The 25488-nt window shown below is 49.6% G+C and overlaps 1 protein-coding gene across 1 annotated transcript in view; it reads right to left on the reverse strand.

Annotated features, from left to right (window-relative positions):
- Positions 1-8747: 8747 nt before the first annotated feature.
- Positions 8748-25488, reverse strand: part of CA10 (carbonic anhydrase 10) — a 123817-nt gene continuing 107076 nt past the window's right edge. The window contains exons 6-10 of the mRNA XM_054170432.1: positions 17869-17964; positions 16800-16872; positions 12698-12852; positions 10300-10474; positions 8748-9075 (exon numbers count right to left, since the gene is read on the reverse strand). Coding sequence (XP_054026407.1) covers positions 9053-9075; positions 10300-10474; positions 12698-12852; positions 16800-16872; positions 17869-17964 — 522 coding nt within the window. The 3' untranslated portion in view covers positions 8748-9052. The remainder of the gene's footprint in view (positions 9076-10299; positions 10475-12697; positions 12853-16799; positions 16873-17868; positions 17965-25488) is intronic.

A 25488-nucleotide genomic window follows, 5' to 3' on the forward strand; every position in this document is an offset into this window, starting at 1 on the left:
TGCTGTGGGGATTTCTGGGCAGCTTCTCTGTCCCAGGTCTCTCAGCCTTCACACAGCTGCTGCAGAGGTTTTAGATGCCTGGGGTTTGCCAGGCAGGAGAGTTTCTTGGCTGACTGAAAGGTGGAGAAGAATGGTTCCTTTTGAGTATGGCTGCTTCCCACCATCTCATCCCCCAGCCTGCACAGGTGATGAGCATTGTTCTGACACAGCTGCAGGACCCTGCCCTTGGTCCCGTTAAGTCTCATGAGGTTCACCTGGGCCTAATTTGCCACAGCTGTGCCGCAACAGCTCCGGCTGCATTAACCTGACCTCTGTGCACATTTGTGTTTTACCTTCAGGAGCTGAACTTGTGCTCATTTGCAACGTTTCAGAAAGCCAAGGAGCTCTGCTTGGTGCCCAGGCAGTGAGGATTGAGGACACAAGGCTGCTTCCCCAGGCTTCAGCTCCCTGCAGGTAACATCTCCTCTTGCCCCAGATTCGCGTCAGGGTTCAGAGGCTCTGGGCAGGTCGGGCTGTGTGCTGTGGTGGGACCTGGGGAGGGCTTGCTGCAGCGAGGGGGGAGGTTACTGTGTCCTTGAGCTTTGGCCTCTTCCAAAAGAAAGGCCAGGCCCAGGACTGGCCTTTCTCACAGGGCTGAGCTCGCAGAAATCCCATGTATATTTGAGGGAAGAAAGCAACAGCAGGTCTCAGGCATCTCTGGCTGTGAGCACTGCATCCTCCTGGCTCCACTGCCTTGCTGGGTTTTTCTTTTGGAATCAGCAGGCTCCAGTGGAATCCAGTGCAGATATTTCTGGGGTGGTGAAATGCTTCTGGGAGAAGGGAGGGCTTCTGCTGCAATGAGAAAGGGAAGCAAAACAATAGGGCATGAATTGCAGCCTTGAACCTCTGTAGTGATGTGCAGCTGCTGACAGGAGCCCAGAACAGTTAGGACAGCCCAAAGGCCTTCTCTGTCATGCCTGGGGTGCAGCAAATGCCCCTAGTGCTTAGGGGTTTGGGGGTGCTGCTGTGTGCAGCAGGTAGCTCAGGCTCAGAACTGCACCATGCCCGTGCTGCAGAGCGTGCCAGTGGCTGTCCCCAGCCAGCATCCCAGTGGGAGTGAGGAGCCCTGTGCTGGCGTTTCAGTGAGCACAGCTGGGTGGTTTGTGTGCTCTGGCACTTGCAGGCTTTGTGCTCTCTGTGAAGTCACCATTAAAAATGGATCATTGCTGAGCTGGGGCCTTCAAATACAGGGAAGAAGAAGGCGGCAACATTTGTCTCATGGCAACAGCTCCTCGGCACACTGCAGAGGGCTGGGGAGGAGATTTCTTTGTCTCACAAAGCACAGGTCACTGCTGTGTACCATTTGTGTTCCAGCTCCTCCCTGAAGCATGTCCCCTGCTCTAGAAATGCTCTGGACATGAATATTTCTGAGAAGCTTGCTCATGAAGCAGGATCAGGTGGGCTTGGTCCTGAGTCCCCAGTTTGCATGGTTTTCTCTGGGCTCTCAGACCTTCAGTTCTGCCCTGCTCCTGCTGTGCCATTGTCCAACAGCATCTTGGCAGGACAGCCTGGAGTGCTCAGAGCAGCATTTGCTACCATGGCACTCGAGTTGTTGTGAGCACCGTGGCACAGGAATAGCCTCTGCTGGTCCAGGTTTGCATTTGCTCCTGTTTACAGCCATCTCTTTTTTATCTTTAACCTTACCACTTGGCTTTTTAAGAAGCATTTCCCTTTCCTCCCCACGGTTTGGTTATCTTGCTGCTTGTGGATTTTAGGGAAGCCTGCTCTGATGGGATGGACTCTGGTATGGTTTGATTTGATTTGTACCCTGACTGGTGCTGCTCAGTAAGCTTTTCGGTGTTATCTTTGTGCTCACTGTGGGGAGTAGGAAGATGCAGAGAGAAATACACAAGCGGTGAAATGAACTGGAAATGGAAAACAACAATTTGGAGGTGCAGCCTGGGCACAGAAGGTGGTGTTTGGGTGGAATTACTTCTGTGAGTAGCCCTGTACTAGCCACTGGAGCCTGCACCGGTCACCTCCCCTAGCAAGGATGGTTTGTCACTCCCAAGGCATCTGGAAAATGACCATAATTACCTAAATGCTAAATATTGTTATCTATTGTTATCAGACCCCAGCCAGCAAGGTTTAGCTAGCTCAGCTCTTGCTGGTCAGATCCAGCCATGGCACTGGCTGGGGATCAGCTTTCTCTGGAGATATTGGCAGTGATGGGGAACCCCTGCCCTGTCCTGGTTGTGTCTGTGCTGTGAACCTATCCAGAACTTTCCAAGGGCTTCCATTGCTGCAGCCCCTGAATTGCTGCTGTGATTGTTTGCACACCAACCCCTCCCTGCTGTGCTGTAGCTCTCTGGTGGTGTCTGAGGTGTGAGGGCAGACCTAGGAGGGGCAGTGATTTGTCACTGCATGCAGGCACGGCACCGGTGGAACAAACCTCCCCCAAGCCCCAGGTTGTGGGCAGGTCCCAGGGAGCTGATTACTGCTTCTCTTGAGTGCCCATATTTCCTTCTGCAGTGCTGGCAGCTTCTCACTCTGCTCAGCTCACACTGTAAATAACTTCACAAATGGGGAATATTTTAAGAGATGGTTTCTCTTGCTGGGCTCCCTTCCCATCAATAACCCTGATGGCTCTGAAGACAAGCCAGCCCTTTTGGGCCAGGTTTTTTGCAGGCTCTGTACCCTGGGTTCTCTTTTCCCTGGATTTTTCTTTCATCAGTATTTCTGTCTCTGAAATATTCATCATATTTGTCCTGTCCATAGCTCGTAGGCTGCTTTAAAGTTAAAAGGGAAATTATGAATGCATTCCTGAGTGAATGGCTGGAATTAATGTTTCCTTCAGCACCGCAAAGGGCAGCAGAGGTGTGTGTCGGTGTATTTATCTCTGCTAATACAGCTCCAGAGCTTATTTTGCCTGCTAGTGTTTCTGATATCTGTTAGAAATTATTTCCAAAGTGAGCAGGGCAGCTGGGCATGTGCTGGACATAATGGCACACTGCAGTGGAGGCATAAAGGGTTTGACATAGAATGGGCCAGATTTTCAGTTCCTCAGATAAGTAAAATCCCTTTAGACCTCTGGCTGAAACCATACAGGGAAGGCTCTGTCCCACAAACCATCCCTGTATGAAGTGAGTGCTTGCAAAAGACAGAGGAAAGGGTTTCTTTTGGTTCCTGACTCAGCCAGGTGAAGGGCTGAAATAACAGCCCTAGAAACTCTCTTCTGAATGTTTTGTGTCCTTTCCTGCTTGGGTTGAAGTGGACAAACTGATGCTCACAAATGATAGAAAGCAGGCAGCTGGCTGCTGTGAGCCTACACCTGAGGTTACCACGACCCAGAGGGCAATCTGAGCTCCAAGCTACACAGGACACAGAGAACTTCAGCGTTAGCCTGCTGGACAGAGACACTTGAAACCACGGCCAGCCCCGGCTGGCTAAAGCCTTTCCCAGTGCCCTTTCCCTGTGCATGGTGCATCTCCAGGGGCAGATGTTGCCAGCCCTGCTTCTTCAAAACAGCTTCCATGATGCTTTGAAATTTGTGAAAAGCCAAACAAACAAAGCCAGCCTGGCATCCTTCTGAGCTGCAGCAGTGTGCTCCTAAGCCATAAAACAAGCAAAGAGGCTTTGTCTGTGTGCTCATTCCTCTTTTGAACAACCTACTGAAGGTCATGGCTCTAGCAGGGAAGTAATTGGATTTGAGACACCATATGCTGTGGGATGCTTCTGATATCCCTAAGGAGTGTTGCAGGGTACCACTTCTTCCACAGAACGGTTGACATTACACAGAACTGACTGTTGACACCAAAGCTTTCATTAAGGGAAGCATCTTGGAGCCATTCTTGTCTGCTCTTTCCCTTTCTTTCCCACCACCAGAAGGTGTCCACTGTGGAAATGCAAAGTGTGATGGAAAGAGAGCCAGAGCTGAGGAGCAGCTCCTCCCAACACCCTGATGACCTGGGGGCTGTCACCTGCTCCCCTTTGGGTTTCTATCAGCCACCAGAGGCAGGGCTGCACTGACACTGCAGTTCAGGGCACTTAGAGTCCCTGCAGACACCTTACCTAAGGTTTCAGCTGTGTCCTCTGGTGTCTGCCATGCTCACAGCACGCTGGTCCCCTGTCTGTAAGGCTACTGAGATGGAAGGAGCTGGAAAATGAACCAATTCCCTAAAACATGGAGGCTGGAATTACTCTGTTGCTGCCTCCCACTTGTATTATGAATGACACTGGGATTCAGCAGGACTTTCAGGAGCCCAAATCCTATTGGTCTGTACTTTGGGCCAGCTGATCTAAGGTCTCAGAAGGGGACGTTTGCTTTAGTTAGCTCAGTGCTCTAGGGAGAGCCCACGGAGCCCAATCTGTCTGCCTGCTGCTGGGGTCGGCTGGGAGGCAGCGCTGGAGCTGTCCATCTGTGCTGGAGCAGCGCTGGGCGTTCGTCACTGCAGCTCCATCTCTGTAGCTGCCAGCGCCCAGAGAGAACTAAATGTTTAATGAAGGAGGGCTCCAGCACGGCAGCACTTTGGCATGAATGGTGGAAATGTCAGCAGCCTCCCTGCTGCTGGCACGTTGTAAATTACGTGGGAAAGGAGGCAGGAAGCTGTGAAATCAGCTGCGGTGCTGCCTCATTCCAGGGAAAACTCGGGACAGAGGGAGATCAATCTGTCCCCCTCTGATGCTCCTGAATTCTGTTCTTGCTGTTGTGCTTGTGACTTTCTGTGTTGCCCTGACATACCTCCGTAAGACTTGTATCACTTATTCCAATGTTAACATGGTGTTGACACTCCCCCACTTCTTTCCCATATGTATTTTGCTCTGTCTTATTCATCTTGCAAGTTAAACCTGGTAGCTATCCAAGAGGCTTTCAGGCTGTAACTGCAATGCTACTGTTGGCTTTCCCTGAAGCCCTGGAGAGACGCTCACAAACCCACTCCAAACAGCACTGAGGAGGCTCCCCCAGAGTGGTAGTGAGGGAATTGGAAAGGACCCTGTTGGAGTGACTCAGCATCGACCAAACCTAGGCAGCACACTTGTGCACTTGAGCAGTGCCCTGGATGCCAGGCCCTGAAGCTCTCAGAAATGGGCTCTCTGCTGCCTGGTGTCTGTCTCCTCATGCTGGGAATGCTCACCCCAGGCTGAGCTTCACAGCCTCACCCTGCATCCTGGGGCAGCTGCAACCTTGCCTAGACCCTGGCTCTTCCTTCCCTTCCCAGGTGGGAGCATCTGCTGAAATTCACCAACTGGCAGTTTCCTGCCCTCCCCCCCCCCCCCCCCCTTTCTATTTTTCTAATGCCTCTTCTAAGGATTTTTTTTTCCTCTCTATTTAAATATTAAGAGTTATTTCCCCATCCTCAGAAGATTTATTATCCTGTTTTTCATTTTTCTGGTCTGAGTATGTGTTTGACACATCCTTAGTTATTAGAATAGAAGCCTGACACTGTGGGAAACAGAAAATGTTTGCCTGCATTAGGTCTCACATTATAAATGGTTCTTGTTCTCTGCTGTGCAAACAGGCTTCTGGAATAATTTCAGGGTAGGCTGTTGAGAGCTGCAGTAAGCCATTTGCTAGTAAATCAGCATTTCTTACAGCAAACTCTCCATGCTTTGTCAGCCACTATAGCTGGGGAATCAAATCCAACACAAGAATCAAAGTGTGGGACAGTTGCGGCTGATCTGCCTGCAACATTTCTACAGCACAGGAGCCAGGCACTGGGAGTTTCTGGCACAGTGCTAAAGCTCTGAGATATGCAGCAGGACATGCAAAGCATCTGCTTTTTGGCTGCTCTTCAGCTAATTGCAGTAAAACTATCAACCAGGTACAATTTCCCTTCCAGTTCTTGACTTCTGGGGAAGGTTCAGCAGCTAAGGGAAGTTTCAGCTTTCTTTTCAGGTGGCACTGGAGCTCTTTGGCTATTAACATTTTTGGGTACTACTTGAAGCAGAGGTTTTAGTAGCTCTAAATTTGAGTTTTCTCATGAGTTATGATCAAATGAGCTTGGCAAGATTGCTGCCTGGTTTGATACTACAGTCTTACCTGGGCTAGCAGAAGGACAATTTTGAGCACTTCCTCCCAGCCTGAAGTTCTTCAGGTCTGCTTTCACCGTGGCATGGTAGGCAAAGGATCTCAACTAAATGGCTTGGGCAGGGACGGTATCAAGGCCACCAACTCAGCTCTGTGAGTATCCAGCCTCCTGCTGAGCACTGTGAGCAGAAGACACTGAAGGTGGAGGGGCTACCAAGGGTACATGTGGCCATGTTGCCAGCCTCTGAAGAGCAGAGGATTGCCTGTGCCAGCTGCTTGCTACCGGAAAGTTCTCTTTTTGCTCGAGGGCTTTGTGATGAGCCATGGCCTCTCTGGCTGCTCAGGCTGCTCAGTGCCTCCCAACACTGAGCTGCCTGACTGAGCTGAGGAGCTGGAGCTAGATCTGAGCACTACTGGAACGTGAGGAACGTGCAAGATGCTTAATTGTAAGCTTTAGCTTGTTCTCTTTCTACTGCAGTCTCTCATTAACCCAAACCTAGGAAAATGACGGCAAGATGGAGCTCATTGGCTGGCAGAATGGAGCTGCAGTGTTGACAAACACATCTGCAGAGCCCTGGAGTGATGACTCCATTTCTCTATTTGCAGGGCTTCTGTGCTGCAGCCTCACCTAATCCGAAGCCCAGTGTGACTCCTTCCCAGGACTAGTCCCTTCTATCATATCTCTCCCTCCTCTTAAATCCCTTCAATCAGCTTTCAGTAAAATAGAAAATAGGTTTTATTACTTATTTAAAGTTTTGTAATGGAGGTCTGCCTTATCTTCCCTACCTTCTGTCACTTGCAAACTTGCTTCAACAACTGCTAGATACTTGTCCAGAGGCTGAGGCACTCTGGACTCCGGGCTCTCAGGAGCTCCACAGCCTTAGCAATCCTGGTAGCCTCAAAAAAAACCCCCAGAACCTCCCCCCCTTCCCCTCCCAGTGGGAACAGTCCCAGTACCACGAGTTTCAGTGTTAGAGATCCCTACAGACATTCAGCAATTCTGACTGTGTGGCTGGTGCTGTGCTCAGCTCTGTGCTGGGGAGAGGTAGATGGAAGGTGCTGATTGTGGTTTGTTTCAGCTGCAGAGGCTGACACCGTTCACCCACCACGGAACAGTCCCTGTGTGACATTTCTCCAACGGTGCTGGGGAGTTTTCAGGTCACTGCACTGTGTTAAGCTGGTAGATGGAAGTCATTTGGAGTGCTCAGAGTGAAATAACCCAAGAATCAGTACTACAGATGTGCTAATAGAATCCTGGAGCAGGGTCATCAGCTGAGAACGCTGCCACACATGCAGCAGCACCACTGTGTCACACCCACCCCGGCCAGCCTCTGCCCCTTCACTGGTGACTTCTCTGCCCCTCTCCCTGAGCAGCTACATTGTTGACAGCTTCAGGTTGTTGAAGCCAGGTGGCCTTACAACATCTGAAATGCCTTTAGAGTGGTCCAGGTCCCTCACTGCTTGTAGTGCCTGTTTCCCACTTGCTGCAACAACTCACTGCTCAGGGCTGGTACCTGCTACCTTCTTTCTATTTTTATGTAGACTTCAGTGTGATTTATAAATCAGTGTTAGGAATGGAGCAGCTTAGGGGTGGAGCAGCCTAGCAATGGAGGTCTGCCCCCTCTGCAGAATCAAAACTCCCCAAACCCTGCCAAAAGAACTCTTTAATGTGCAAGAAGGCCAAAGGTGCACTGTGTGAACTTGTTAAACACATTTATTGAGTTCTTGACAGTAACCAAACACAGTGAATGACCATTAGAAACAAGAGAAAAGGCATTCATTGGACTTGCTCAGCTCCTGCTGCAGCTGGGAAGAAAAGATCCCTTTTCACCACCGATTTACAGGGTTGGATTTGTTTGTCCCAGTAATGAGTCAGGAGGGAAAAATGAGAATTTGCAACTGAGATAGGTTTCAACTGCTTCCTGTTTCTGAGTCCAGCTCCTGGTAACAATGGACCATCAAGTGGAGTTGAAGTTGTACCAGCTATGAGTGCATTCCCAATTGCCAGCAACTCACTGAAGGTGGCTGCAAACAAATAAATGTAGGGGGTGGAAAAGAGTAAAAAGAAAAGGAAACTAATGATAATAATAATTAAAAAAAAAAACCAACCAAAACTAAAAGAAAACAAAATGTCAAAAAAAAAAAAATAAAGACAAGAAAAGAAACCAAACCCCCCCCCAACCAATGCAGCCAGCGGTGGTAGAGGCTCTTTGTTTCAGCAAGAAAAAGTGAAATCAAAGGAAGTTTACTAACTGAACTTGTTAAGCACATTTATTGAGCTGTTACTAGGAACCAACACAAAGTCTGAGCTGCTGTAAAACGAGAAACGGAAAATGGATCGGTTCTGGTTTTGGCAAATCCTACTACAGATATGTGACAAAGAGGGAAATAGCTCAGCTTCCTCTGCTGCTCTGCAGTGGTATATTTACAGCACTTATCTCTCGGAGTCTGTCCCTTTTGTTTTTTTTCATTCAATGAACAGAAAGATCATAACCTAGAAATAAGTTTCCTCTGCAGCCTTCTTGCTCTGCCCTGTCGGGATCCATGAATGGTAGTGAAGTAATGAGAGCTTTCCGAGGGTTACTTGGCACACAGAACACAACTCCACTTTGATGCTGCACCCAGCCACCTTTTTGTCTTTTTTTTTTTTGTCCTTTTTTTTTTTTCCTTTTTTAAAATTTTTATTTTTTTTTTTTTTTAGTTTTACTTTTAATTTGAAGGAAATTGGGGGGGGGGGGGAGGGGGAAGGGAAGGAGGAAGAATTTCCTATGTACAAAGGCTGAAAAGTCTTTCTTTGTGAAGCTAAATTAGTTCAGGAAAACGGTATCAAAATTGTAATCACATTGACTGCCATACTGTCTTTTGACTTGGTTGTGTGTTAATGAACCACCGACCACATGGATGAATGGTGAGCTGAGTCCCCCCCGCGGCAGCTCTCCCCGCAGCACGCTCCCAGCGCTGCCCCAGCCCGCAGAGGGGGGGCTGGCTGCATTCCAAGTCGTGTCCGTTCCGCTGAGGTGATGGCTTCTGCGTGCTCTGCCTGACTTACTTGAGGAGCCACTCGTTTACTGAAAGAGAGACAAAACGCCAAGAGTTGTGCTTTAATCGCCTGCGAACACTGAGCTGGCTGAGTGAATGCTAGCAGGCACTTCCAATGTTTTGGAAAAGCCAGGGGGCTAAGTTTCCTCCCCTGGGATAAAGGCTGAAGTCTTCAGGGATGTTCCTTTGAGGTGTTGCGACTCAGCCCTGGTGCTGAGAACGTGCTCTCTTTTCAACCCTGCAGTACCATCATAGAATCCTAGAATGGCTTGGAGTGGAAGGGACCTCAGAGGTCATCTCCTCCAACCTCCCCACCAAGGGCAGGGACACCTCTCAACTAGATTCAGTGGCTTGAGGCCTTATCCAGCCTGGCCTTGAACACCCCCAGGCAGGAGGTATCAACAGCCTCCCTGGGCAGCCTGTGCCAGAGCACCCTGGTACTGAAGAACTTCCTCAGCTCTAGTCTAACCCTGCTCTCCCTCAGCTTCAAACCATTCCCCCTTGTCCTGTCTCAGACACCCTCAGGAAAAGTCTCTCTGCAGCCTTCCAATAGAATAGAATAGAATAGAATAGAATAGAATTAACCAGGTTGGAAAAGGCCTATCACCCAACACCATCTGATCAACTAAACCATGGCACCAAGTACCTCATCCAGGCTCTTCCTAAACACCTCCAGTGATGGTGACTCCACCACCTCCCTGGGCAGCCCATTCCAATGAGCAATCTCTCTTTCTGGGAAGAACTTCTTCCTAACATCCGGCCTAAACCTCTCCTGGCACAGCTTGAGACTGTGTCCTCTTGTTCTGGTGCTGGTTGCCTGGGAGAAGAGACCAACCCCCACCTGGCTACAACCTTCTCCCTTCAGGTAGTTGTAGACAGCAATAAGGTCTCCCCTGAGTCTCCTCTTCTGCAAGCTAAGCAACCTCAGCTCCCTCAGCCTCTCCTCACAGGGCTGTGCTCCAAACCCCTCTCCAGCTTTGTTGCTCTTCTCTGGACACCTTCCAGCAACTCAACATCTTTCCTGTGCCCAGAACTGGACACAGTACTCAAGGTGTGGCCTAACCAGTGCTGAGAACAGGGGCAGAATGACTTCCCTGCTCTTGCTGGCCACACTGGAAGGCAGCACTAAGGTCCCCCTGGATCCTTCTCCAGGATGCACACCCCCAGCTCCCTCAGCTGCATGACACACGGGTTTCTCAGAGGGAAGAGCTGGGTGCAGGCAGGGGCAGGCTGGCTCTGGAGGCAGCACCTACCTCTATACTGCAGTTTCTGTGCTCTGTTGTTGGGACAGTCCTTGCCCTGTAAACTAAAGTTGATGTTGGTTCGGATACATCGGTTGTTGAGAGGCTGCACCGGTCGGAAGTTGTCGCTCATGCTCAGAAATATCTGGGATGGCTGATTCTGGCTGAGCAGTCGTAAAGAATGCATCTGCACAAAGCACAAAGCAAGGACTTTAGTGCTGGGCTTTCCTGCACAGGAAACACCACCAGCACCACTACTGAACAGGCTAATAAACAGCAGCAAAACTGCTTTCAGTCAGAAGCGGGGTGGGAAGAGTTAAAACGAGGTTAAACCCTTCCCTTCTGTGCTCCTCTGCTCCTGAGCCCCATTTCAAATGGCAGTAACTGGTTTTGTGTGCAGTAAATGGAGATGGTACCAGATGTTCCTGGCTGACCAGGAGACAAATGGTATCCACAGTGCAGGATGGCAGCAGCTGGTGCAGAGGACTTGATGAACAACAAAAGCTAATTCCAAAGTTTTGTAGCTGTTAGTGCAGCTTCCACCTGAGAAGAAACAGTCTGGGGGAGGTGGTGTTGAGGTCCCAGGCAGGGCAGCTCAGGATGGGAAGGATAAGTGACAGGCATGCTGCTGAAGTCATGACATCAATGGTGGTGAAAAGGGAAATCCTCTCTCTGTCGCCAGCTCTGCCTCGGTGCTGTCTGTAGTGCTCCTCCAGCAGGCTCTGGGTTTCTTTGGAAGTGGTTTTTATGGCTCAGCAGAGAGAGAACCACTGAATCACTCAGGATTTTCAGTGCACCCAGCAGTGCTGGGATGCAGACTACCAGCAGACAGCAATGGCTCTTGTGATGGCAATGCAACTGTGCCACCAGCACAGCAGCTGCACTGGCTTGAGTCAACCCCCTCCAGACTCTGTGCAGGAAACTGGAGAGAGGAGGGGGAAGAAAAAAAAAAGGCTGCAGTTTGTGAATCAGAAACCCTCCAAATAGTTTGGTTTAAAAATAGATAAAGGAAATATTTTCCATGTCAGTGTACAGATTCAGAGGTTGGGCTGGGCCATTGAAAGCTTAAATGGGGAAATCCAGGGGCTGGGTTTGATGTACTGAAAATCTTTAGCAGCTCCCAGGGAAAGCCTGAGCTGTGCATTACTCGTTCCACCCGAGCACACAATGTAATTAGTAAGTATTGCATGAAATCAATTTGCAGTGCTAATAATGGAGGATGTAACTAACCAGCAAAGCGTGACAAGGAGTGAGTATCAGGAGATTAGAACTCCTAGGTACTGGCAGAGACTCTAGAAGTGTTCTAATCCTTGTTTTGTACCTTAATGTTGTCACTGAAAACGCTGCTTGTAGGAAAATGTTCAGGTTCTCTGCTTGAAGAGTGGTGAATGCCTGAGTGTGGCTGTGCCTGGCTCCCTCCTCCTCCCACATTGCCCATTCAGAAAGGAAGCAAAGAGCTTCCTCTGCATCCCCACAGAATGGGGCAGAAGGAATATCACAAAGACAAAACACCTCCCAGGCTTTTAAAGCCATCTTATTTACAATGTTAATATCGAGCTGAATCCCAAAGCCATACTCAGGGTTGCTTTATCATTCCTCGTTTCTCTCAGGCCAGATTGCTTCTGCTGCTTGCTGGGGCTGGGCAGATGGTGGATGAAGGATTCCTCTGGGATTCTGATGTGCAGGAGAATGGGGGTTAGCTCAGCTCTCAGCTCACTGATGGAGGCTCTGCAGAGCTTGGTGCTGGATTTGTTGTTGTCTGATGTTCAGCTTTGGCTTGTGAGCAAGGGATGGAGGCTTGGTGACTTCCAGCTGCTTTGCTTCCTCAACAGTACCATTCTGACTCAGCAATTAGCTGTGCTTTCTTTTGCATAACTTATCCTGCTTCTCTCTGCAAGGGGCTTCATCAGGTCACTCTAAGTTTCCATCTGCAGTGCCTACCCTGCCCCCTCGCTCTGTGCTGGGGAGCACTAAGCCCCAGCTGCCGGATCTCTGTCACGTTCCTGTGCTGCCAATGTGCATTGAAATGGCCACAAGCCTCACTATCAGTCTGTCTGCTTCCTCCTAGCCTCTGTTACACTCAATCACCTCAGTTACTGTTCTACAGCACTGCCAGACATTGTTTAGCATCCCCACATAGAATTTAGTTTGGATGGAACTGCCAGAGACCATTTGGTTCAAGGCCTCACTGAGAGCAGGGCCACCTCAGAGCACCTCTGTGTGTGTGTGCAGACACTCAGGGAGCTCTGGAGAGTGAAGATTCTTCTTCTGGCAGGGCATTGCCTTTGCCAACTGCATAAATTGTGGGCAGAGAGCTCCCTGCAGCAAAAGGTCGAATCTGATCTTTGCATGTAAAGCTACAAATCTATGTTTGAAATACTCTTTTGTGCCAAAATTCTTTTGTTCTTACCTGCATCCTTGTTATGTAGACAGGCTTGTTCATGATTATCCAGCTTGCTGTTTCGTAGCAGGGTGGAATTGTCATGGACCCATCATACGTAATGAAACTAGAGGTTTCTGGATACAGTTCCTCAATATTAAGCCCCTGTAGTAAGTATGCATCATCTGGAGAGCAAAGAGGGAAAACAAGGGAGATAGAACAGCTCCACACCAAAACTTCCCCCCCAGAACATCATTGACAGTGTCACTGAAACAGGAAGAGTAAGGAGAATCTACACTGAGTGCTCTGGCAGTCCAGACAAGAAGTCATCAATCCTGACTGGGTTGAGTTCTCCTCTTAGCTGCCCAGGAATACCTTTGGTGGGCTCAGCACAAGCATTCACAGTGCAGCTCTGCACCATGCTGAAGAACTGCAGCTGAAGGCTTCTAGAAGCTGCAGTTACTGATGTTGCTGCAGCAGCCTTTGGGGACTGTCACTGTTTTGGGATTGGATAACAACTTTTGCTCGGCAAAGCCTCGGGAATGCCAAGAGTGTGAAAACTGAGTTGCCCTTCTACCCCAGGGAGAAGTTAAGGTTAATGCATGGTAATAAAGCTGCTCAGTGATGCCTGCTGGCCCTTCATGTGCACCATGGGGGGGATGCAGTCTGAGCTCACTCAGAATGCTACAGTCAGGGTGGAAAAGTACACCAGAAAGCAGCTCGTGGGGGCTCTGCCATTATTGTGTCTCCCTGGGAATTAATGAGGTAGCTCTCTGCAGCAGGCCTCACTCTGTGCACACGCACCACACCATAATGAGATATGGTTACACCTTTCAAAGCTCAGCCTTTCCTACACTCTCTGCTTTAGTTCCCTTGTGCACTGCTGGCCCTGGAATATTTTTGGCAGTGCTATCAAAACTGGAGCTGTGATTTTCTTGCCAAACCTTAGGTTGTAGGAGTTCCTCAATGGGAAACACTCAGGGATGTAGACACTTCCCTTCTGGTACTCTGCTGCTGTGGTGTGGCTGGGAGAAAGCTGTGCTGTTCACCAGCCATGGTGCTGGAAGATCTCTGTCTGTATTCTCAGCTTCATGGAGGGTGTTCAGTGGGACAGCGTGAGGACAAACCACGGGCAAGGGGAGCTGCATTTAGGTGTTTCCCCTTTTGAAACACAAGAGGAGGTGGCACTGATTTTAATGGAGGGCAAGGAAGATACTGTTCAGCCTCAAGATAAGGGAATAGTTCAAACTTTGTGTGATCCCTTGCAGTAACAAACCTCTGACAAACCCATTCAGCCTCTGCTAGGTGCTCAGCATCCTTCCTGCCTGCAGCCCACGTTCTGTTTGTATCGACCTGCCTGCACCTGAGGGCGGTTTCCGAACTCTGTAGAACTCTGCTCTACACATTAGGTTTAATTAGATTTCATATTAATTTACATCAAGGTCCTGACTGACAATTTGCTTAACAAATCATGGAAATCCTTCTCTTTCACTCCTGGATTTGTGATAGGTGTGTGGGCTCTGCTTTCACAGCAAGTTCCCAACAGGATATTTTATCTACTGACTGAAGGCAGCTCCACAGCATTCTGAAGTTCCTACCATGGTTACCTAAGCAGGGGAGCACAGCTCTGACTAGCTCATATTGACAAAGGAGTGTGGAGATGTTCAGTTTTCTATCCTGAGCTGGAGTTCTCCATGTAGCAGCCTACACAAGTCACTTAGACCCAGGCTGACAGGGACTCATTTTGAGTACCTGAGGTTAGTCCCTCGGGGCCCAGTGTGAGGCTGCTGAGCTTGTTCTGCTGGTGACAGGAGCTGCAAAAGCTTAGATCTTCAGGGAATGCTCTGAAACATGGACCTTGAGACAGTCAGAGCCTCCTGTTTCCAGAAATCTGAATCCTGAGCCTTTTCAGGGTAATGTCTTAAAAAAGGAATATTTGTTCACTTGTTCATTACCTATAGAACAGTGGAAACTGGACTCAGGGCAGCTGGGAGCGCTGCAGTTCTTCTGCCTAGCTGGGCATGGGGCAGTGCTGTGGTGGAGAAAAAGCCCAAGTTTTCATGTGGAGTTTGGGGAATCTGAAATGTCACTTCGTTCTGATGTTGAGCAAGCACCAAGTGAGAGCTAATGCAGCATTAACTGTTCCAAAAGCAAGCTGCCAGCCCCCCAGATGTCATCCATCCAGAGGAATACTAAAGCACTTTTTCTTCAGAGATACTCAGATAGCTCCTGACCAAAGCCATGTGTGAGAGAACATTTGTTTCAGCTGGGTCACAGCAGGTTGCTTGTGCTGTGGTGGAGGAATAAAATAAGCATTTTAAATCTACTTAAAAATTCCATGGGGTCCACTTTGCTGCAGCCATCAATATCTAAGGGTAGAAATTCCCCTTTTAAAGCATTTTACCCATGGAAATGTCATGCAGAGCTCTCAGTTTTGTTGCTATTCTGAAATAAAATCTAACTTCAGTTATGTTCCTCACTGCCCTGACTTTGAGCTGCTACTCTCATTGAGCACACTGGGACTGGTCACTCTGCAGCCTGCTGAGTATTGACTTCAGGAGTGGACCCCCAAAGCATGAGCTAAAAAACTCCAGGTGCCGAAGGCAGCCCAGAAACCCTCCCAGTGTAAGGGGGAAAACCAGTTTTCAGCAGTGATGCTATAATCCATCACACCAGACAACTGCAGAATTACTTCCAATAGCACTTTCAAGCTCCCAATTTACACCATAAAGCTCCCAGTCAATACTTGTTACTACAGCCAGGAACTCAGCCTCCTGCAGAACATTCTGGGCACTCTGCCTGCCCAGGATTTCAGCTGGACAGAGAAATCTGCTGGTGGTAACCATGGCTAAAAAGTCAAACACCTCTGGATGGTTGGCTTTGCAGCCTCTTTTGTGCTCTTCTTCATGTGAGATCTCATTTAGTAACCCCAGATTAGGTGTGATTGGAGTTGCATTTTCCTTCTGAAGAGGCAAAGCTCCCAATGCAAGGTGGCAGGATGGTGGCAGGTTGGTGCCAGCTGCAGAGGGCAGGAGTGCACACATTCCAGGGCAGTGCACACAGCAATCACTTGGGTTTGGGAAGGGGCTTCCTGCTGCTGTGGGCGAAGCTGCACACTCAACCATGCAAGAAGGGGGTACTCCTGCCCTCTGGAGCTGTGTGCCCCTAGTCAAGGGCTCTCCACTGCCCTGAGACACTGCAAGCTGTGCAGCCTTTGCTCCCCTGGCTACCCACTGCAGACCCTGGAGTCTCAACACCTAGCCCAGCTCTCACCACAGCACTCACAAGCACAGCCCAGGGCAGTCTGTGTCAGGGGTTCAGGCAGTGCTCACTGAGCAGCAACCAGAGGTTGAGTTTACAACACTTTATTTTTTGAGATGACTGTGGTTGCTTTCTGCAAGTTGAATTCCAGTGTCATTTAATTTAGTAACTTCCTGGCTGCTTGCAGCTCAAGTGGACATTTGACAAAGGGAATAGGGTTTTCAGAGGAGGTTTGATCAGTTCCCATCAAATGTGTGTATTTTTCATGGCCTTCTCTAAAGCAGCCTAATTTCCACTGACATTTAAGCTCCAGTTCTGCACCAGTTCAGCACAGTTTCCAAGAATCATTGAGCTTTGTCAGTGAAGGGCTTCCCAGATGTGAGCACAACCAGTGCAGACGCTGTGCTAATGAGCTCTTTATGCAACCAGCAATGCAGCAAGAGTGGAGCAGAAATGTCAGAACTTTTCTGTGCAAAAGAAGGCATTAATGAGCCCCAGAGCCACAGCTTAATGGGGCAGCGTCCCACACCGCTCCGTTTGCTGCAGCCCAGGCTGCTCCGCCTGCTGCTTTTAGTGCTAACAGCAGGCAGCCTCTGCTGAGGGCTCTGTGTGAGCACAGTGGGCATTTGTTCAGTGTCATTTCATTAATTTATTGCTCCTTCAAACATAAAATAGACTTTGAAGCTCAAACCTCACTCGATGAACCGATGACCTCAGCAGACTGTTCCAGTTCCCAGGTTTACCTTGCAGCGCTGCTGGCAATGCAGTCTCTGTGATTTCTGCCCGTGCCCAAGAGTCTCTGCTTTCATTTGGCATTTGTCTGATGCCAAAAGCACACAACTGGTAGCCAAGGAAATGGAATGGAACTTACTTTTATAGGTTATTCTGGTTATGGTGTCTCTGTTCAGCATTCGGTTTAGGAATGGGTTTGATGACTCCGATACCTATGGAAGAGACAAGGCAGAGGTCAGCACCTCACTGCCACCTCCCCTCTGGCACTGCAGCTCTTCTGTGCACACCCTCCCCTCATTCTCTCTTTCCTGCCACTCCTCCCCATGGTTTCTGCCTGCTTTTTTCCACTGTTGTGGGAAGAGGCAACAATGACTTAGGTATTTTTCTAACAACACTTGTTGGGAAGTTGGTGGCATGGGACAGCAATGTGCCCTTGTGGGCAAGAGGGCCAAGGGCACCCTGGGGGTGTTAAGAAGAGTTGTCCAGGAGGGCTAGGGAGGTTCTCCTCCCCCTCTGCTCGGCCCTGCTGAGAGCACACCTGCAGTACTGTGTCCAGTTTGGGGCTCCCCAGCCCAAGAGAGACAGAGACCTGCTGGAGAAAGTCCAACCTGCCCTGGCTGACCCTGGTCTGGCAGTGGGGGTAGACTCAATGGTCTCTAGAGGTCCCTTCCAACCCCTGCCATCCAGTGTATAGAGAGCCCCACACTTGAGCACACACATAAGGTGCTCTGTCTGCAGTGACATGAAGGTACCTGAAGAGGATGTGGAGACCTCAGAGGCACTGTTGTTGTGCTGGGTTTTGGGGTGGGCTGTGTACACTTTATCAAGAGGATCATTGCTGACCATCAGAGGTAATTTAGTGAGATTTGATTGCACTGTACATTTATTCCTGGCTAGCAACAAAAGCTGTGTCACCTTTCCTGGAGATGTTAACTTTGCAGCTAGCCTCCAAATCCCCTGCTCAGCTTTCAGTCCTCCTGTGATATGTTTTTTCTGTCGGGGACTGGCTGCTGCTGTTCTATACCTCACATTTACCCAGAATGCAATCAGTTTATTTTGAAAACTTCTCCAAAAGTGTAATTAAGAGTTAGGAAAGTAGCCAGGCTGTTGGAACAGCTGCCAGCAGCTCTGCCTGGCAGGCAGCCCTCGGGAAAGCCCAGCTCTGGTTCCACCCTGCTTGGTAGCTCTGGACCACGCTGGGCACTTACTTTCATAAATATGGAAACTACCACCAGCCCGTTGGGACTCTTTGCAGCCTCTGTGACATTTGTATACAGCTCATGGTTGTAGTGGATAAGCTGAACCTAGAAGAGAGGGAAGGGAAAGATCACAATGAAACAGCAGCAAATCATCCCCGTGGCTGTTTGCAAACACTACTGTGGTAGGATCCCAGCCCTGGTTTGGTGTTTGGCAGCAGTGCAGTTGTTCAGGGGTGTGCAGCAGGCCTGGTTCTCATCATTTCAGTCTCCATCTGGCTCTGACTGGCACAGCCCCAGCACATTTCCTTCCAAACTGCCAGCAAGTGAATTTCCCCACATGGAGTTATGAATTGCACTGCAGGGGTTGCTATCATCTCCCTGTCACAGCAGCACTTGCCACTGGCAGCAACTGATCTGTGCCTTTCAGCCTGCAGCCATGCACAGGGGAGTCAGGGGTTTAAATATTTGGGAAACATATGGGAGAGGGGCTTGGAGCTGTAACCAGCACAGGCAGGACTCAGAACGCTGCCATTCCCTGACTCCAGCCTTTGCAAACTGGCTTCCAGAAGCTCCTGCAGCTAGGCACTTGCTGTGCTCTTGCTCACAGGCTCTCCCAAGCTCCTGCAGCTTTCCTTCTGCTTTTGGGCTCTATGATTTGCTGGAGCTTGGAAATTATGAAGCCACAGTTTCTCTGTTTCCCTGCATATGTCAATGTCTTACTCAGAACAAGGCTCCTTGCTTTGGCTGGGCTGCTGGCACACTGGCACCATGAACATTGCAATTTGTAGCTGCCCTCTGCAGCCTGTAGGCTTAGTGAGGTGTTTGTATGTACTCACAAGTGTGGCTCACTTGGCCATCCACACCAGCTTGTGAATTGTCAAGGGAGTAAGTGGTCAGATCTGCTTCAGGCTGGAATGTCTTCTGCAGAAGGTCCCAGGGGAATGATGCATTGGATTAGCAACCCCAAATGCCTAGTGCAGTACTGGGTAACAGGCAAACTCCTTCCACCTGTGGAAGCCCTGGGTCAGCATCAAAGTCTCTTTGTTACTGATGGGGCTAATGGACACAACACCCCTGAAGCCCTTCTGTGGCCTCACAGAGATTGCTTGCCCCAGACTCACTGCAAGGAGCCCTTCTGCCCAGTGCAGTTCTGGTGTTGTGTGACCTGGCCACACAGCCACATCCTCTGCCCCATTCCATCTCCTGTTCACCCCTTGCTTTGGGGGTGAGCTGCTTAGCTTTGCTGTGGTCTGACAGGCTCCCAATGCCATGGCAGGCATTATGTTCCTCAGAGCCCCCAGAGCTCAATGAAGACAGCCTGGTTTTTCTCCTCCAAAGCCTGGCACTTTCTCTCTTGAAGTTGTATCTTTCCTGCCTGCACCCAAATTCATTTTGAAGCTGTTTCCATGGCACTGTGGTTTGCCTTTTTTAAACAGGAGGAGTGACCACGGAAGGGGAAACAATTTCCCAAGTTCCTCACATGGAACAGACTAATTTAGAAAGGTACAAATGGATAAAGATGTCTTGGAGAACATCACAGGCAGGGCAAACCTCATAATTCCCTATTCAGTTCCTTCTTTGGAGGATAACTGAAAGTTGCCCAAGCAGCTGTGAGCCTGCAGCCTGCAATAAGTGTTGCTGGAGTCTCCTGTGGAGCTGAAGCTACAGATGTGAAAACCCACCTCTTGCAAATGCTGCTGCTGCATTAAACCCAAAGCACAACCAGAGCAAACCTGCAGTGCCCAGAGTGCCTCTGGAGTCCAGCTGGAGTTGCAGGGCTCAGGCACAGCTCAGGATCTCGTCAGAAGCTATCGATTGCCTTGGAAGCCTCCCCCTTTAAGATTAATTTGCCCCAGAACAATGGAGAGTTCTTTGTTTTCCTCCAGCTGCAAGGAGCAGAGGAGCATTAAGATTAATTACTCTCTTTCAGCTGATGAAAATCCAGACTGTGCCCTTGTTCCATCCCCCAGGAGCGTGCTCTGGGCCAGGAGCAGACACAGCACTTTTTAGACAGCCGAGCTGGAGGGGTGAGCTGCTGAGCTCCTCACCTGCCCACCTCTGTCAGGGGGCTGCTCTGGTGGCTCCTGTCCTGGTCCCCGTGGGGAGAACACCCAATTCCCTTTCCCCACACTTGTGCCTGTTTTTGCAACGGTAACAACCTGCTCTCTGCCTGTACTTTGGTACAACTCAGCCCTGAGGGCACAGCTGTCTGAGCTGGCTTTCTCCTGCAATGCCTTTGCTGCTTCCTTTGCTCCTTCCCCCAGGTGCAATCTGCTTCTCTGGGCAGAGCTGGGAGCAGGATCTCTTCTGCATGGCGTTTGACCAAGGCTCTTTATGGCTCAGGCTCCTGCTTCATGGAAACCTCCCCCTATCTTGAAGACAGTAGGAAATACTTTGAAGGGAAAACCCAAGCTGAACCCCAGAGGTGCACAGCTGTGTCTGTGTTGCTAGCTGCTGGGTGACTTCAGGAGGCTTTCTGACAGGCAGTCATTGCTGAAGCCTTCCACGGCCCAGAACCCTCCCCAGGGGTGTTTCTGGCTGACCTGCCAGTCAGCCACTGCTGTCATTCATCATTAGCTGATGAGCAGGAGCTGGGTAAACAAATCAACCACACTGCTCTGCAATTCACTTTGTGAGAGCATCAAACTCCAACGCTTAATGTTGATTATGTCTCGGCTGATGTAAAGTTTCATTGCAAGCTGCAATTTGGCACTGACCCAATCCATCATCTACAGAAGACACATCTTAAGAGGGAGCAGGGAACAAGGTTGCCATCATCTCTGGGCCCCTGCAGGATGCTCTGCCTGAACACTTCATTTTCCCATTTTGAGCACAGCAGATGCTCAAGCACCACAGTGATGAAATCTGCACTTGGGAGGCGCAGTTCTATAACAGTGCTCGGAATGGCTGGCAGAGCTCTGGAACTCTTTAGCAATCAGCCCAGAAAGCAGCAGAAAATGGTTCCTGTGAGTCAAAAGTAGTGATTGATGCTATTCCTGTTCTCCTCTGTGTCAACCTGAGCCTCTGAGCCAAAGAACAGAGGTGGAAGGTGACCCAGTGGTGTGACAGAGGCATGCCAGGCGCTCAGCCTCTCACCAGCACGTGATGCCAGCCAGGCTCTGCCTGCCGTGCCAGAGCACCATCTGGAGCTGCATTCCTGTTCAAAGGTTGGCATGGTGGGCAAGAGCAGATGGAGAAATATCACAGACTGATGGATAAAAGAATGGAGGGGAATCCATAGAATCTGGGCTAGTGAGCTCCCAGTTGCTCATCTTGGGCTTATTTGTCCTCATTTTAAAATCTAGCAGGAAAAAACCAGTCCAGCTTCATGTGCCTGATGCTGACTAACAGCAAAGAAAAGGTTAGGGTTAGGATTGCAAACCAGAAGCAGGAAGGAAGCAATTACCAGCTGGACCTGCTCTCTTGAGTGCAGAGTTATGTTGTTAAAAATATCGTTTTTCTGGGGCAAACCTGAAGCACAGGAGTTTGTATTTTAAACCAGCAGCATGGGCTGCACGTGAGGGAGGCACAGAGCTGAAGCTGTGTTTGAAGAGGCTACTGGTGCAAAAAGAAGCTCAGATTACCAACAGTTTTGATGGGAGACTGTGGGACACCTGGACTGCCAGCGCCTTACAGAGTGAGAGCAGGGAATTAAAGCCTGGGAAAAGAGGAAAAGCATTTGGGATGGAGATGACTGCCAGTGATTGTAGCCTTAAACCTCTGAATGGGAGCTGAGGGCTAAAGCACAGCAAAGTCTGAGGAAGCCCAGCCTGGATCAAAATAGCCCCAAACATTTCTGGAGTGCCTGTATTAGTGACTTACTGAAAGTGCTCAGGGATATTAGTGCTGTGGTGGATGAGAGGATGCATTAGAGTCACATGTTAGAATGGATGAGACCTTGAACATCTGAGTCTGGTTGAGAGGTGTCCCTACCCATGGCAGGGGAGTTGGAGCAGGTGAGCTCCGGGGTCCCTTCTAACCTGAGCCATTCTGGTATTCCCTAGTGTGGACCCTCTGAAGTGTGGACTTCACTGCTTTGTCAGGCTGCCATCACTGAGTGTGGGGCTGATGTCCCTGTGCTGCAGTGAGCAGTCTTCTGTGTGGTGAGATGGTCACCATCTGCAGGTAGTGTGGTGAGATGGTCACCATCTGCAGGCAGTGTGCCGTGTGGTGAGATGGTCACCATCTGCAGGTAGTGTGGTGAGATGGTCACCATCTGCAGGCAGTGTGCTGTGTGGTGAGATGGTCACCATCTGCAGGTAGTGCTGTGTGGTGAGATGGTCATGATCTCCAGGCAGTGCTGTGTGGTGAGATGGTCACCATCCGCAGGCAGTGCTGTGTGGTGAGATGGTCACCATCTCCAGGCAGTGCTGTGTGGTGAGATGGTCACCATCCGCAGGCAGTGCTGTGTGGTGAGATGGTCACCTTCTCTAAGCAACCCAGAGAAAATGAAGGCAATGGGGACTGGGTACCAGCAAAGAGAAGGTTCATTTCTGATTTGGTAACAGCAGGATATATGCAAAGTAAGTCTTTAGCTTTCTAATTAACCCAAATATGTATCATTAAGTTTTACTGCACAACAAGTTATGTGCTGCTGTTCCTCCAGCCTTGGCCAAGTCTCTTATTGCAAGTCTAAAGAGAGACACAGAGGGAAAGGGCAAGGTAAAAGCTGATTCCTCCTGCTCTAAGCAAAACACCCCTGAACTATGAGCTCAGCTTAAAGCCTGAATTCTGTCTGGGGGTCCCCTGCTTTCCTCAAGAAAAGATGATCCTGAATTCTATGAGAAGTGGCTGGTTTCTCAGCAAACAAGCAGGGAGCTTTTCCTGGGAGAAAGGTTTTAATAATTCAAATTAGTCAATACTGAAGTGCAGGAGATTATTTGATCTTGTTCAGAACCTGGCACTTTGCAGGAGGGAAGCAAAACTGCAATCTTTCAATAAATCACTTTGTGCAGAGCCGGGAGTCAAGCAGAAGAAATTTGCTGCAGAAGAAAAGAGGGCAACTCACCAGGGAAATAGGTTGGCTCAAAATAATTGTGAGCCTCAACAGCAAGGTTGAGATTTTTTTAGGACATTTCCAGAAAAAAAAAAAAAAAAAAAAGAAAAGAAAAAAAGAAAAGAAATGTGTAAGGCTCTGAGGCTGAGCTGTGAAAGTGCATGGGGGCATTACATCTCTCCAACACGTTACAGAAAGCTGTTGTTGGCTCTCTGCTCCAGCACAGAGTTCAGTTTCTCTGCTTTCCAGCCCAGCTCAGCTGCTTTGCCAGGCTGGGCTGTGTGTTTGCACAGAACTGAGGCTGCCCACCTTGGTTTAATTGACTGGAATGTTACCCCAGTAGCCCCCTGTCAAGTCTGGGTGCTGCCAGCAGATGAAAAGATGAAATTGAACCCAAGCTCATGGACTAATGTGCCCAGCGTGGGCCGGGCTCCTTTTGAGCCACTCCTCCTGCTCAGCCCTTGCTGTAACGATATCTGTGCCACCTCAGCCGAGGATGCTGGCCCTGCCCAGACATAGACCTGCACATTCCCTGGCTTTGTGGACACCAAATGCCTCCCCTGATCTTTTCTTTCTTCCTGTCACTTCACATCTGTCATTTTCTCAGCATCGCTGCCCAGCTGTGCCATTGCTCAGCGAGCAAAATGGTCCTTAAATATACCCTGGGCTCCTCTGGCAGTGGTGCTCAGAGGGCAGTGAGTACAGCTCTGAAGCCAGACTGCTGCCCAGCACAGTGGGAAGGGACAGCTCTGCTGCTCTGTGGCCAGCATCACGCTGAGGATGTCACAGGTTGCTCTCCAAGCACAGAAAACTAAGCTGAGCTGCTCTGGCAGTTTACAGCACTGCCCCTTCTCTTTGTGCTGCCCAACAGTGGCTTTGCATCCTGGGTTTTGGCTCTGATGTGGCATGACTAGCATCACTGAATTTCAGACATGCAAAAGCTCCCAAATGTTGCTTTCACTGTGCTTCAAGCTGTGTGTAACTGTGCCTTAAACATTTTGCTCTTCACAAGCACTGGGGGACTGGTCTGCAGCTGCTACAGGATGATGCAGCTCAGCAGTTCTGTTGGTTCTCTGGAATCCTCCTTTTGTTTTGCTCTGTGCTTCAAAGGATGCACACCTCCAGGTTTAACAGTGCTCATTCGCTGTGAGTTAGCAGCTGCCACTTCCAGATCACAGCACCAGAAGCACCATCCAGCAGGTAAAATGGACCTGCTTCAAGCTGCCCAGAGATTGTTTGGTGTTCACAACCAAAACATTGATGGGTTTCCAAGAGAATACCAATGATGGGTGGCATCACAAAGCTGAAGTGTCCTCCTCTGATAGCCAGCAGGGCTGTGTCTCTTCAAAAGCTCTCTTTTCACTCTCATCACTTGGTACTTCCTGCAGGATTGGCCATTTCTAGATACTCTATTACTTGGCAATGCTTTGTGTGCATCAAATAAGCAAAATTGAACATGAAGTTCCTAAAGAAGAGCAGAGTGGTGCCCAAACCTGTGGCATTTAGATGGGTTTCCATATTTTGCATCCTAGGGATTGCACCCTGCTTTCCTGGGGCTGTGACCCTCCCTTGTGCTCCCGTAGCAGCTGCGCTGTGGCCACATCCTGCCTCTCTCCACCTTTGCTGGCATGCCCCTGTGCCACTGGGCTGTCAGTGTCTGTGAGGATTCGTGGGGACAGACCCCAAGCAAGCAGCCTGCCAGCCAGGATTGTAACAAAAGATTTCCAGCTCTCTTTGAAGTGTCCATCCCCAGTACTGAGTGGCTGCAGAGCAGGTGTGGGTTTTCAAGTAGGCCACGGGAAAAAGGCTTTTGGAACTACAGGGACTGATTTCATTTTTTATTGGGTTTTTTTCTTCCCCTTACCATTTTCCCTTTCATCATTTTCCTGGATTTCTAAAAGCAGACCCTGTGAGAGCCAAGCAGACAGATATTCAGTACAATCTGCAAGAATGAGGGTGATTCCCCCCCCTTTTTTTTTTCCTAATTAACTGCCCCAGGGAACAGCTCTGCCAGTGAGGAGGAAGAACAGTTCCTCTATTGTGCCTTTTGTGACTTAGGAACAGTGGATGGGGAGGCTCTAAGCTACAAATCAAACAGTGAAAATCCTCTTAACTGAACACACCCTTGGGCTTCCCACGGAACAAGGCATTGCACTGATCACAGGCAGGGCTGCCTGGGATTCGTTTTGCTGAAGCAGGACTTTGCTGGGAATCGCTGACGTGTCAGGAGCACAGCACCTCCTGCAGGGACCTCCACTGCAAAGGAGTTTGGCTGAAACACAAGCAGAGGCTATCAGAAACGTCCCTGATTGCCTGCCAGTGTGTCCTGTGATCTAGTCAAGAGCCTGGGGACCTGATGTCTTCATCATCACTTTGCCTTGCAGGCATCTGTGGATTTTCCTGTGCTGTCCCTCCCCTCAGCAAGGCTGTCCCCGTGTAGGAAGTGTTGGTGGTGGGTACAGGCAGATGGTCCATGGGAGCTTTCAGGCTCCTGTAGAGAAGACTGCCCTGAACCACACTCCTGGGGCTGGGCTGTAATTTGCAGCCTTGGACATGCATGGTAATCTCCCTGCCTGAAGCCTCTCTTATGGCACTGACGGTGCCTAAAGCAGGAACAGTCAGGGATGGATTGC

Source organism: Dryobates pubescens, chromosome 20 (assembly GCF_014839835.1).
Source record: "Dryobates pubescens isolate bDryPub1 chromosome 20, bDryPub1.pri, whole genome shotgun sequence".
NCBI lineage: Eukaryota > Metazoa > Chordata > Aves > Piciformes > Picidae > Dryobates > Dryobates pubescens.